This window comes from Theropithecus gelada, chromosome 12, assembly GCF_003255815.1.
Source record: "Theropithecus gelada isolate Dixy chromosome 12, Tgel_1.0, whole genome shotgun sequence".
Taxonomy (NCBI): domain Eukaryota; kingdom Metazoa; phylum Chordata; class Mammalia; order Primates; family Cercopithecidae; genus Theropithecus; species Theropithecus gelada.
In genome coordinates this window covers 87,233,787-87,246,053 of record NC_037680.1, presented here as the reverse complement: position 1 = coordinate 87,246,053, position 12,267 = coordinate 87,233,787, and the positions used below count along the sequence as shown (strand labels likewise).

Sequence of the window (12,267 nt, the reverse complement as noted above, 5' to 3'; positions counted from 1 at the left end):
ACCCTCACCTTTGAGATGAACAAATTACTTACCTTTACTAGCAGGCGGATTACATTGTTTTTAATCCCACAGTCTACAGCTACCACTTTTGTGGGGTTTCCTTTGCCGTACACCTTGACATCCTGCCATTTTAAAAACCAGAGAATGAGAGGGAAGTCCCAGCTATGGGCAACAGATCAAAACCATAAACACATCTGACAATGCTTTGCACTTAGATTGGTAACAGATTGACTGTTAACTACTAGGGAGTGACTGGCAGTTAACAAACAATTTGTAAGAAAGGCACAGCAAGTGCCACAGACTGTATCTTTTTTATGAGGAAAAAAAGACTTTACTGTTTTATATAAACTGTTGATTACAGTAATAACAATGATCTCTAAGAAACTGGTTGCGTCCATAGTTAACCATCTTTCCCATGTTTTGCCTCATTAACAACTACTAGCAATGAAATTTTTAAGTATTATTGCCTGATTCAGCACTAGACAGATGCGGCAATAGATACATTGTGCTTTAAATACCACTTGATCCTCAACTTGCACTAAAGATTGAATGGGGTAAAGCTGAATTACTGTACATTAGGCTTGTTCAGTGGGGCCTAACGGATAAAATCAGTATGAGAGTCACAGGAATTGCTAGGCAGGTATAGACCACCAGTTCCTTTAGGTTGCTGTGCAATTGTTTGCATTTAAATGGTAGATTTCATGAAAAGACCCCAGAGCATATCATAATCATTATCTATGTCTAAAGCACGGCTGGGAGGCAGATCTATTTTCACAGGCATTAACCCAAGAAGCAGCTCCCCAAAGTCATAAAAGGAGAAATAATAGAAATAGAGAGAAAGCCTAGAAGGCTGGGCACACACACTGGTTCCTGCTTTGAGAGTTGTTAGCTAGCACACTGTGAATTTAGGATGATTTCATCATTTGTGAAAAATTTCAGATGAAAAGTGCAAACTGAATATTGGAAAGAACAGTTTATTTTGACTGAAATATCTACCTCTCCATTAAGTCTAGATAGAATGTGAAATTATAATCCTTAGACTGTAGTTGAGGAAAAAATATATAAACTATATGTGTTTTTTTCCTCCCACTGACTATTCTGAAGGAAAAAACATACCCCCATCCTTTCATGATCTGGGGGAGTTATTGCTGAATTGAATGCCACAGGTATTCTTTCTCACCAAATAATTTGAAAAAGTTTAGATCTATTCTTAACCTTAGGCTTCTGCTGTGAAATAAAGTAATATTACCATCTAGTTGTAGCTACAGAAAATTGTAATTACAAGACAATGAATGAAGTTATCAACATTTCCAAGGCATGTAGCCAAACAAAACTCACAAAATATATGTAATCTCCTGATACAAATGCACATTTTATCATAGCTATAGTAACATTATTTAATTGCACTGGCATTAAGAAACAACAGAGCCAGCTTTCACCATTGCAGCATCTCCCTTGATTTGACATAGATAAAAACACAGATATGCTCATTTTTGCTGGTCTCTACACAAATACATTAAATACTATCCATAAGAATAACAGAATTTACACAAGACCTCATGAATACTTGCATATATGGATTTGTGTTTGGACTTACAAGAGAGGAATATATTATGCAGCATTTTTCAACCTTCCTTGACCACAGAATTTTTTCAGATGAACTGCTCCACACCACTGTTTTCCAATTTAGGAAATGGTAGACTAAACCACCAAGGCAGTTCTCAATTCTAACATTCTATCATCTATCATCACCCTCTATCATGCTATGTTTCAAACTAAATCATTTCACAGGGAAATATGTAAAACAAAGGGAAGTCATATGAATAGGACCAATTTTAAAGTTAAAAATCAGAAGTGAATATTGCAAACACCATGATCAAATTCCATACATATAAGTAATTACATATCTAACTTAAAATTCATTTTCTTTAACAACACGTTTCGAATGCACATCCCTGCCCGACATGGACATCACAACTCAGTACTAATTTATAGGAACCCCAAACCTTTGTCCCTCATTTTCATGTGACAGGAGCCTGAATACCAGATAATATCAATGTGTGTTTCCTCTGAGTCTTACATGTTACTGATCAGACTATTTGACTCTTTGAATAACTTTTTTTTTAAAGCCTTTAAAAACTCTCACACTGGAACTCTTCCTTACGAAATGTTCTCTATACTCCTTCTGATTGGTGCTATATCACAGCATGAATATTTTCCCAGATGAACAGGTGTCAGGAAGGGCATGGGAACATCCTTTCTAAAGACCCTCAGTGACAAAGTTTGGTCACAGGAGGGGGTAGGATACCCATACAAGAAGAGTCTGTTTCCAGCATATTCACATATTCACATATTTTACCATTTCTGATTTAAAATTATCGAATCCTTACTCTGCATATGTAAAAGGTGGGAGTGAAACAATGTAAACTTATTTGAATATGATTACATGGTAGTATAATGATGGTTACTAATAGTATAACTGTTAGTAGTATAACCATTATTTGTAGTATGTTGAAAGGCAGTATGAGATGATGTTTTCTGAAAGGTAGACACTAGACCAAGGCTTCCTACATATAAATCCTGTGGCCATTCACACTGAGGAAGGTATTTAATCTCTCTACACCCCAGTTTCTTCATCAGTAAATGAGTTCCTAATAATATCCATCTCATATAATTGCTCTGAAGATGGAATAAGTTAATCAGTGTAAAGCATTTAGAAGAAACCTAGCAGATAATAAGTACTCAACAGATCATGCCTATTTTTTATTAATAAGACATAGTTATTAATAATGATAATTTTATTATATGAATAATGGAGATCATAGAACCATAAGAAACACTGATTAAAGGATTTGAAGGAAAATAAGAATGTGCAATTTCTTTACCACCAACTCTAACTACCATTTACTGGCTTTGTATATTCCTTTATCTATTCACTATTTGTTGACCAGGTACTATGTGAAAGGTACTATGGGCAGTGCTGGGGATTCAAGTAAGTAAACCATGGCCTCTCCTCTCAAAAAGCCAACCAAGACAAGTGAGAGAGACAATCTTTCCAGAGAGTTAAATTCAATATGATCCTGGTTATACTGAAGCTATTTATTAAATGACATGGAATCCAAAGGTTAGCTGAGTCATGGAAGCTTCACACAGGAACAATGAGCTGACTCTTGAAACTGACTTCTTCAGACAAGAAGGGGAAGAAGAAAGCATGAGAAAAGGTTCGTAGGTAGAGAAGCAAACATATTCAGACCTTGTAAGATGCAGGCCAAATAGAAAATAGGTTCACAGGGAGTCTTGAAGAGGTTTCTTGAATTCATGCAGCAGAAATCTAGAAATTGAGCTTTTTAAGGCTTTTCCATCAAACCCCCATCAAAATGCAAAGAAAAATAGCATGAGGTTAGCCACAGAGACTCTGGAGTCACTTGAATTCAAATTGATGCTAAATTTGGGCAAGTTACATTTGATTTTATATAGACTTACTTGCTAAGCTTATTTCTTCATCTATGACATGGAGTTTTTATGAAAATTAACTGAGTGTTCAAAAAAACTTGGTTGTTATTATTTTCCTCAAAGACCAGAGCTACCACATTGAATAGACCATGATGATTATGAAATATCATAGGCAAAAAAGTGTATGTTTGCTATATCTAGGAATAAAATGTTGTAGTGAATAAACCTATTTAAAATCAAACTTTGTGTCCACATGTACTTTTTCTATTCCTTCCTGTCAAAGAATTTCAATCGCCTTTGTTGAAATAACACTCACTTTCTACTTGGATAAAGTAGAGTTTCTCTGAGAGACTCCATTGCCACACTGGTGATGGAACAGAAGTTTGCAGCCATCTCTGCTATGGTATAAATAAACCCCAAGGCAGAACCAGCCAATAACAATGATGCCACACAGGCTTCCACAGGGCTAAATTCTCCACATGTAAAGCCCCGTGGTAACCAAATACATAGTCCTTGGAAAGAGAAGCTCTATTTTTATCTCCCATTGTATGTAGTAAAAACAGAAGGTAGCAATTCTTCCTTTAAGTTTCAAAGTGGATCAAAAACTTTTCTTTAAAAAAAAAGTCATAGCAGTATCCCATAAACATCTCAGATATCGAATGACATAATCTCTATGCTCAACCAAACTAGTTGAAATCCTTAGGGGAGAAAATAGGATGATCTTTTACCTGGCCACATTCAGTGCCTCCTTCTCCCATTTGTATAAGCCGCCTAGGTTGCTATATCTGTTCTTGCTATTACTGCTCGGTTCAGGGTCTCATGAGTTTTGTTCCAATAAGTTACAATAACCTTCTAGTTGCTTGCTCTTTTATTCAGTTTTACTTTGCTTCAAAATGACACTGAATGAGTTGGCAATAGTTTCTGGAAGTGCTGATTAGCCAATGATATGAAACCTTCTAGACCTAGCTTCATTCAGTCCATCTCCACTCATCCTTGCCCAAGTGTGTAAACCAATAGGTGTGAACCCGTTTGTTCAGCCATCCCAAACTGTGCGTAACTCTTCAAACATACTATGTTATTCTGTACCTCTATGCCTCTTGGCAAACCATTCCTTCTGCCTGAAACAAAGTTCTTCTGCTTCTCCATCGACCCAACTGTTACTATCTGCTCTTTGTGTCTCGGAACGAGGCTCACTCTTCCACAGAGCCTTCTCTGATCCACCTATCCCGTTTCAATGCTGCCCCATGCATGCCCTTGCAGCATGCTATGCACACTCCAAGGACAGCATTTATCACAGGATTCTGCACATGGTGATTTACTTGCTTGCTTGTTCCACAAGGCTCTATGTTCCCCAAGGACAGAGACTGCAGCTCAAGAAACTCACTCACACCTACATTCGAAACATTGGTTTCGATCAAAACCAATGAACTTCTTTCTAAAATGTATTCTGTACCTTTTTATAAATGTATACTAAAGGAATTTCACTTTAGGGTGACTCAGTCATCATTATGAACATCAATTTTGAAACAAAGCTATAACACAATAAATCTTTAGTGTATGAATAAATATTTTTCCTGCACAAAATGCCCCAGACTCTGATTACTGTACCTGACTTCTGTAAAATTCTCTTGGCTCTCTGGCAGGTTACTAGCTCTGACTCCTCATCATCACTGTACCTATCTTTGGCAATTCAGTGCTCCCTTTATTTGACATTGTTAAAATCCTAAGCTGAAGAATCAGAAAGGGTGGAGGGAACACTAAAATAATAGTAAAAATCCTCTAAATCGGGGCATGAAGTTTCCCATGTAAGCCTGTAAATAAAACTTACCAGCTTTAAATGCACTGATTTTGTAACGTGTATTTTAGCCACTATGAGATCCCTTTTTTCCCTCAACACTGGTGCTTCTGGAAGATAAATTCTGCCTAAATGAAGATTTTGATATTTCAAGAAAGGTCTAAACAGGATCAAATAAAACTTAAAAATATAAAGGAAAGCCCCTCACCTTGGTTGAAACCTCAGCAATCAAATTCTGTTTATTTGGATCCACAAAATCCACAGGCTGACCTTCAAATTCAATCTTCCCAAGCATGGTACCCTATCAAATTAAAAAGTTTAGTTAAAAGGAAGCAACGATGAAGGTGTTGACAAGATAAACTCAAAGGGACTTTAAACAGCTGCTCCAAGATTTAGATGTCTTTATAACTACTCATAATCATCAGTGGAAGATCTTCGTCTTCTCAAACTGAAAAGATTAAGTAATTTGCACATGCATTTTGGGAAATACTCTTGGAAATATAATTAGTTCTTCTAGGGCTGACACCATTGCCTGATGTAGGCAAAGTCAAAAGGCATCAGAATTCAGGTCTCCAGGCTCTGGGCTGATGCAAATTGGGATATTTAGTAAACTTACACTCCTCGGTGTCTATGACCTAAAGACATTTCATGAGAGAAGTGGACAAAAAAAAATCTATTGAGACAATAAGGAATCTAAAAATACCAAAAAAATAAAAAGAATGAGAATTCATTTATTGTGATAGTAATATTAATTCACAAAGAGGAAATGCAACATAAGTCATAAACTTCTAGAATTTGCAACGAAAATATTCACTATTTTAGATATGTTCATGTCCAAGTGTTCCCAAGGGCTTGAATTTAAAGAATGTTCAACCCTTTGTAAAGTTTTCGCAAACTACTCTTGCTAGCTTGAACATGACAATGTCATCTTTTTTTCAGCTATATCTTGAGATTTACTTATTTGTTAGTAAGTCTGCTTTTAGAAAAATGATATGCTATATTTAGTAGTCAAGATTTTATTGAGGGGTAAAAATTCAAAATAATTAATTGATTTGCCCTTCCCTGACGAAATTATTGCATTGAAGGAAATAGAAGGAAGCCTTCATTTCCCTTTTAAATGTATTTCTTGGGAGAGAAGTCACTTGGGGGTAAGTGAGAGTAGAAAGTACCTATGTGTCATGCAAGCATGATGGTTATTTCAGTGCTATTATTAAATTCAGAGTGCTGCCTCTAAGTCTGGGAACATTACCTCAAAAACACCTTTCACTTCCATAGTAAATTACTAAATTTCAAGGTGGCCTGTATTTACTTTTAGAATCCAAGTCACATAATCTCTTGTCTATATTTATGGATCCCTAATTTTGAAATTTGGTTTTCAGTTATCCTTCCCCTTTTCTTAAAACATTCTGAATGAAATACGATCTTATTTTTCAAACTAAGATTAATAGAAGTGAAAGCCATAATATACATTTTAATACGAACCACCATCACTGATAAACAATTATGAGGCAATACTATTTTGTCTGTGCCAATCTATTCAGCCAATTTTGAAAACCTAACTGCCTATGATAAAAGGAGGGCTCATTTTAACCTAACATATCACGTGAAAGACAAGTATGGTCTTGTAAAGTTTTCCTGAATCATTAGGCCTGACTATATTTTATTCAACCTGCCAATTCTGCCATCTGAATTGATTTTTTCAACTGTATTCCTTTCCCACCTTTATAGTCTCGTCATTGTTTACTGCTCACACACATCATTAGGCTGAGAGAACACAAGAATCTCCCTGGGATATATAATTTCACTAACACCTATTCTCAGGAAAATCATGGTAGAGTGAATAAAATCAGAGGTGGGATAGAATGATGGCGTAAACGCTCGCTGTCTTCCTTCTCGTCATGGGTATTTGGACATGTTTTTTATTTTCAAAGCTGTTTTTCCTTCTGTTTACAGAGAGCCTGTATCCTAACAAGAAATCTACAAAAGATTTTTTTGAAGATTCCTTTTCCCATATGTACTTTTTTTTTTTTTTTTTTTTTTTTTGAGACAGGCTCTTGTTGCCCGGGTTGGAGTGCAGTGGCATGATCTCAGCTCCTTGCAACCTCTGCCTCCTGGGTTCAAGTGATTCTTCTGCCTCAGCCTCCTGAGTAGCTGGGATTACAGGTATGTGCCACTATACCTGGCTAATTTTTGTATATTTAGTAGAGATGGGTTTCACCATGTTGGTCAGGCTGGTCTCGAACTCCTGACCTCAAGTGATCCGTTTGCCTCAGCCTCCCAAAGTGCTGGGATTACAGGCGTGAGCCACTGCACTCAGCCCACATGCGTAGTTTCAAATTGTATCATTTATCTTTTTATTTTTATGTAATTATATTTAGCAAGAAAACTTTAGTTGCATTTGGGGAATTTAGTTAACATTAGTGAAGTAATGTTTCTTTCTGATTTGGAATGTGGAAATTTCAAGTAAAATAATAATAAACTCAACAAGCAGATGGTGATGAGATATTCTCAGAGAAGGGGTCAGATGTTGTAGCAATCAGACATGAAAGCAAAAGATAACCTTCCCTTTTATCACCTTGGTCATTGATATGATCTCAACAAAGACTATATAATTGAAGTAACGCATGCAGGGCTTATTTGGCACATTCACGAAAGATAATGCATTAATTTAACAGATAACTCTTTCACAAGGACGAAACAAATAATAGTAACAATGCTGTACACTTCCTGGAGTGTATTTTTCAGCATGTAGGTTTTCATTTCAGGCAACGTTGTCATGCAATTTGTTACCTTTTCCACTTGTTTCACTAAAGTTCTATCACATGAGCTGAATTATAAATGCCTTGACTTGTTGGTATAATAAACACATAGTGGATACTCAATAAACTGCCAGGTGAATGAATATCAAGTCCATTTAGTTAAAAACATACCAATCAAATATTCAGTCTTGAAAATTACACTGAAAATAGTAAAGCAAAATAACAGAGACCCAAATAGCAGAAGCTGGCCAGATTCACTCCTTTACATATTAATGGATCCCTTAGGCATTGAGGGAAACATACATACATACATACACACACACACACACACACACACACACACAGAAACATAGATTTGGCTAAAGATGATGATTATACCTTATCCCGAATTATTTTAGTCAGCATTCTTGTGTCCACTCCATAAATTGCAGGAACCTATAAGAAAAAAATTGTAGTGACAGTGAAATTGGAGGAAATTAAATCCAGCATATTGTTTCCAAGTTACAAACTTGGCCTCATCTATCTTTTGGGCAGTAAATAATTTCTCCACTCTTTCTTTTCTCTGACCCAGGGTGACTGTGTTGTCAGAACACAGTAAATTGTTGCTACAGTTAGGCATAGGACTCTTAATACCCAGGTTCTTTCTCAGAGTAAAAAATGAGAAATTCTGAACATCAATCTTCTGCTACACTTCAGTTGCTTTTAACCCAGGATGTTAAGTAAGTTAAATCACACTGGTGAACTTCATAAGCAATAATATGCAAATCTATGTTTTGAACCAAATGTTCCTGGCACAGAGTAGGCCCTCAACACATTTTTCTGAAGGGCCATGTTGAGTAGTCATGTTGTTCTAAAACATGATCATCCTATTAGTCCATCACGTAAGACCACCATTTGTTTTGTTTCTTTGACTAGGTTGGATAGAGACACATGTAGTATAAAAAAAGAGTAATGAGTTAGGAATCAAGAAAACAGGCTCTATTCCCCTGGAGGCTTTTTATTAAAACAACAATTTTTAAAGAAGTTAGAAAAATGAAAACATGTTTTAGTTTTTTTTTTCTTCCACTAATTATCTGAGAAATGTTTAAGCAATGTATTTGTTCTCACCTATAAATTGAAGGAGTTGAACTGGTTATTATTTTGGATTCTTTTCTACTCTACATGTCTGTGATCATGGAAGAAGATCCAAAGCACATTTAAAAAACAAACTTACAAGCCATTGGTTAGACTTACACTAAAACTATTAGTTCTGACATGGAAAAGCTATGAGAACAAGGGTCAAATAACAAAAAAGAAAAGGAAACCTTGGGTTGTGGGGGCTGGGGGGAGAAAAGTGTGTCTCCCAAATGACGATTACAGAAATTAGCTGCCTGTATAAGGAAGATAAATTCAGATAATAGTTGAGAAGAAAATGACGATGGCCCAGGATATGATATGGATGCCTTCTTCTCCCTTTTAAAATTTAGAAAGAATGAGATCTAAAAAGCCAGGATCGAGATTTTTTTTTATTTGTCAGAAAGAAGCAATGTTTAGACCCCATAGATAGACACTCATTGGAGAGGCAGCACTTTCTTAGAATAAAATTCTGTCAATATCAGGCCCAGCAGTTGAACAAAAAGCAGCTACAGCAAAACAGGAGATGAAGTTAATGGACGCAAGTCCATACTTCTAACATCCAAACAAGGCAAATGCTGTTATTTCATTAGAAATTAATATTTACGGCTGGGCGCAGTGGCTCACGCCTGTAATCCCCGCACTTTGGGAGGCCAAGGCGGTGGATCACCTGAGGTCAGGAGTTCGAGACCAGCCTGGCCGACATGGTGAAACCCCCTCTCTACTAGAAATACAAAAAATTAGCCAGGCATGGTGGCAGGCTCCTGTACTCCCAGCTGCTGGGGGAGCTGAAGCAGGTGAATCACTTGAACCCAGGAGGCAGAGGTTGCAGTGAGCTGAGATTGCCCCATTGCACTCCAGCCTGGGCAACAAGAGTGAAAGACCGCCTCAAAAAAAAAAAAAAAAAAAGAAAGAAATCAATATTTAAACTAAAAGTGTAAGATAAAGTTTTATAACCCTTTTCTGATATTATTAATACTTCAAATGAAATTATATATAATTACATGTCATAATGTTGAAGCCCAACGAAACTTGATGGTAATCTGCTTATGACATTGGCCGGGCGCGGTGGCTCAAGCCTGTAATCCCAGCACTTTGGGAGGCCGAGACGGGCGGATCACGAGGTCAGGAGATCGAGACCATCCTGGCTAACACGGTGAAACCCCGTCTCTACTAAAAAAAATACAAAAAAACTAGCCGGGCGAGGTGGCGGGCGCCTGTAGTCCCAGCTACTCGAGAGGCTGAGGCAGGAGAATGGTGTGAACCCGGGAGGCGGAGCTTGCAGTGAGCTGAGATCCGGCGACTGCACTCCAGCCTGGGCGACAGAGCCAGACTCCGTCTCAAAAAAAAAAAAAAAAAATTAGAGATGACACAAGTATTGCATAGAATGATTATGTGACCTGCACAAAGTTACACAACCAGTTAACAGTAGAGCTGGTACTAGAACACTAGAACCCATGAAGCAAGTTCCATAACTACATTCTAGATAAAACGGTGAAGGAGAGTAAAAGACTCAATTGCTAAAAAGAGAAAATGCTAAAATTTTATCTTACCCCCTTTCTCCCAAATGTGAAATGCTACCAAGCATGTATGAGTGCCACCTAGTGGATAAACTGAAAATACGTGCTCATCAGCACTTCAGGAGGAATCCAGACATTTCAGCCTTTATATAGTAAGAGAAGGAATCCCTCTCTGAAATGCAAAGATCCCAAACTACATGATCTTCCTCTGTCTGCTTGTCACTTCTGAATCTACAGGCACCTTCTCAATCTTCCTTAGGTGATGATGGATGCCCTATTACATTTCTCACCTTTTCTTCCTGTAGCCATTGCCCTAAACTCTTGGTAGCCAGCCAATGGTTGTAGTCTTTACTATAATCCAGCACCAGCAAACCTGCAACCTAGAAAGACAGGCAGTCATTTTAAAGAGGTTATCACAAATTATTATCTAACTCTTGTGAGTCAATTTGCATTTGTTTTTAAGTTTTATGATATCCACTGACATGAGACTTAGGATTTTTGAAAACAAGAAGAGGCAAAAAAAAAAAAAAAAAAAAAAAAAAAAAGCCCTTTTTTTAAAATACGTAATTGTTGCATTCACCATTATGAGAGGGAGCAGGCTTACCTGGCTTGGTAAATCCTGAGGCTAAACTAGGTCCCCCTTCTGACATGCATGGCAAAAAAAATCAAGAATTTAATTAACAATTACTGGTTTAATGCACATGATGAACAAAATCATTTTTAATTTACATTTAAGGGAGAGAAAAAAATTGATGGGAAATTGTGAGAAATAGTGAAAACTAAGTTAAATGATCAGTTGAAGTCATTCAAAAATGGAATGGTGAAAAAATAGGATTGAATTTGGAATATAAATTTTTGAATTGCTCATATGATATATATTCCTAAGATGGTATTCAAAGTTACCTTGTTTAGGAAATCTTAATATGTTTACTTTTAGACTGGCATAAAAGCTATCTTTAAATCATCCCCTAGAGATTAAGCTTAAAAAGCAAATAATTGATACAGAATTGATTACTAAACTCCTTTTAAAAGGTGATTCTTCCCCAACTATTTTATAGCACAGTTGTTATTTGAACTTATAGCAACATTTTTTTTCAAGTTAAGCCAAGTTTCATCCAATGCATTAAAATTCAAAGTGCCCTAAGAAATGAAACTCAAAATACTGTCAAGTTAAAGATTATTCTCATATACCTAGGAATAAGATTGAATACTTGAGCTTAATGATTTGTACTACCATATTGAGGAAGAAACTTTGGCCATCCTAATTCTTAAGAATAAGTTAACTATACTCCCTCAAATTGAGACTTTTTAAATGACCATCATTGGTACTACCTTGATTCCATTAGACTCCAAATATTTGCTAAGTCCCAGTTCATCCAGAGCAGTAGTATCAGGAGCTCCACCATTCCCAATAATAGGGTTGGCCATTGTGAGAATCTGTCCCTTGTAGGCAGGGTCAGTAATAGCTTCTGGGTACCTGGGTAAACATGCCAAAAAAGTATCAACAAGTAATGTATGTAACTACAAAGCTATAATCTGCATACATGCTCTGAATTATGTAACCCTTGAAAATGAGAAGAATCCAACAAGAAAGTCTCTAGATTTTAGCAAACCTAGGAAAATTTTA

General features: G+C 36.6%; 1 protein-coding gene across 2 annotated transcripts in view; it reads right to left on the bottom strand.

The window, feature by feature from the left end:
- Window positions 1-12,267, bottom strand: part of CPS1 (carbamoyl-phosphate synthase 1) — a 191,330-nt gene that overhangs the window by 87,101 nt on the left and 91,962 nt on the right. For both annotated transcript variants that reach the window (XM_025405628.1, XM_025405627.1), the window contains exons 4-8: window positions 11,973-12,117; window positions 10,931-11,020; window positions 8,386-8,442; window positions 5,457-5,549; window positions 33-122 (exon numbers count right to left, since the gene is read on the bottom strand). In XM_025405628.1, the coding sequence (XP_025261413.1) occupies window positions 33-122; window positions 5,457-5,549; window positions 8,386-8,442; window positions 10,931-11,020; window positions 11,973-12,117 (475 nt within the window). The remainder of the gene's footprint in view (window positions 1-32; window positions 123-5,456; window positions 5,550-8,385; window positions 8,443-10,930; window positions 11,021-11,972; window positions 12,118-12,267) is intronic.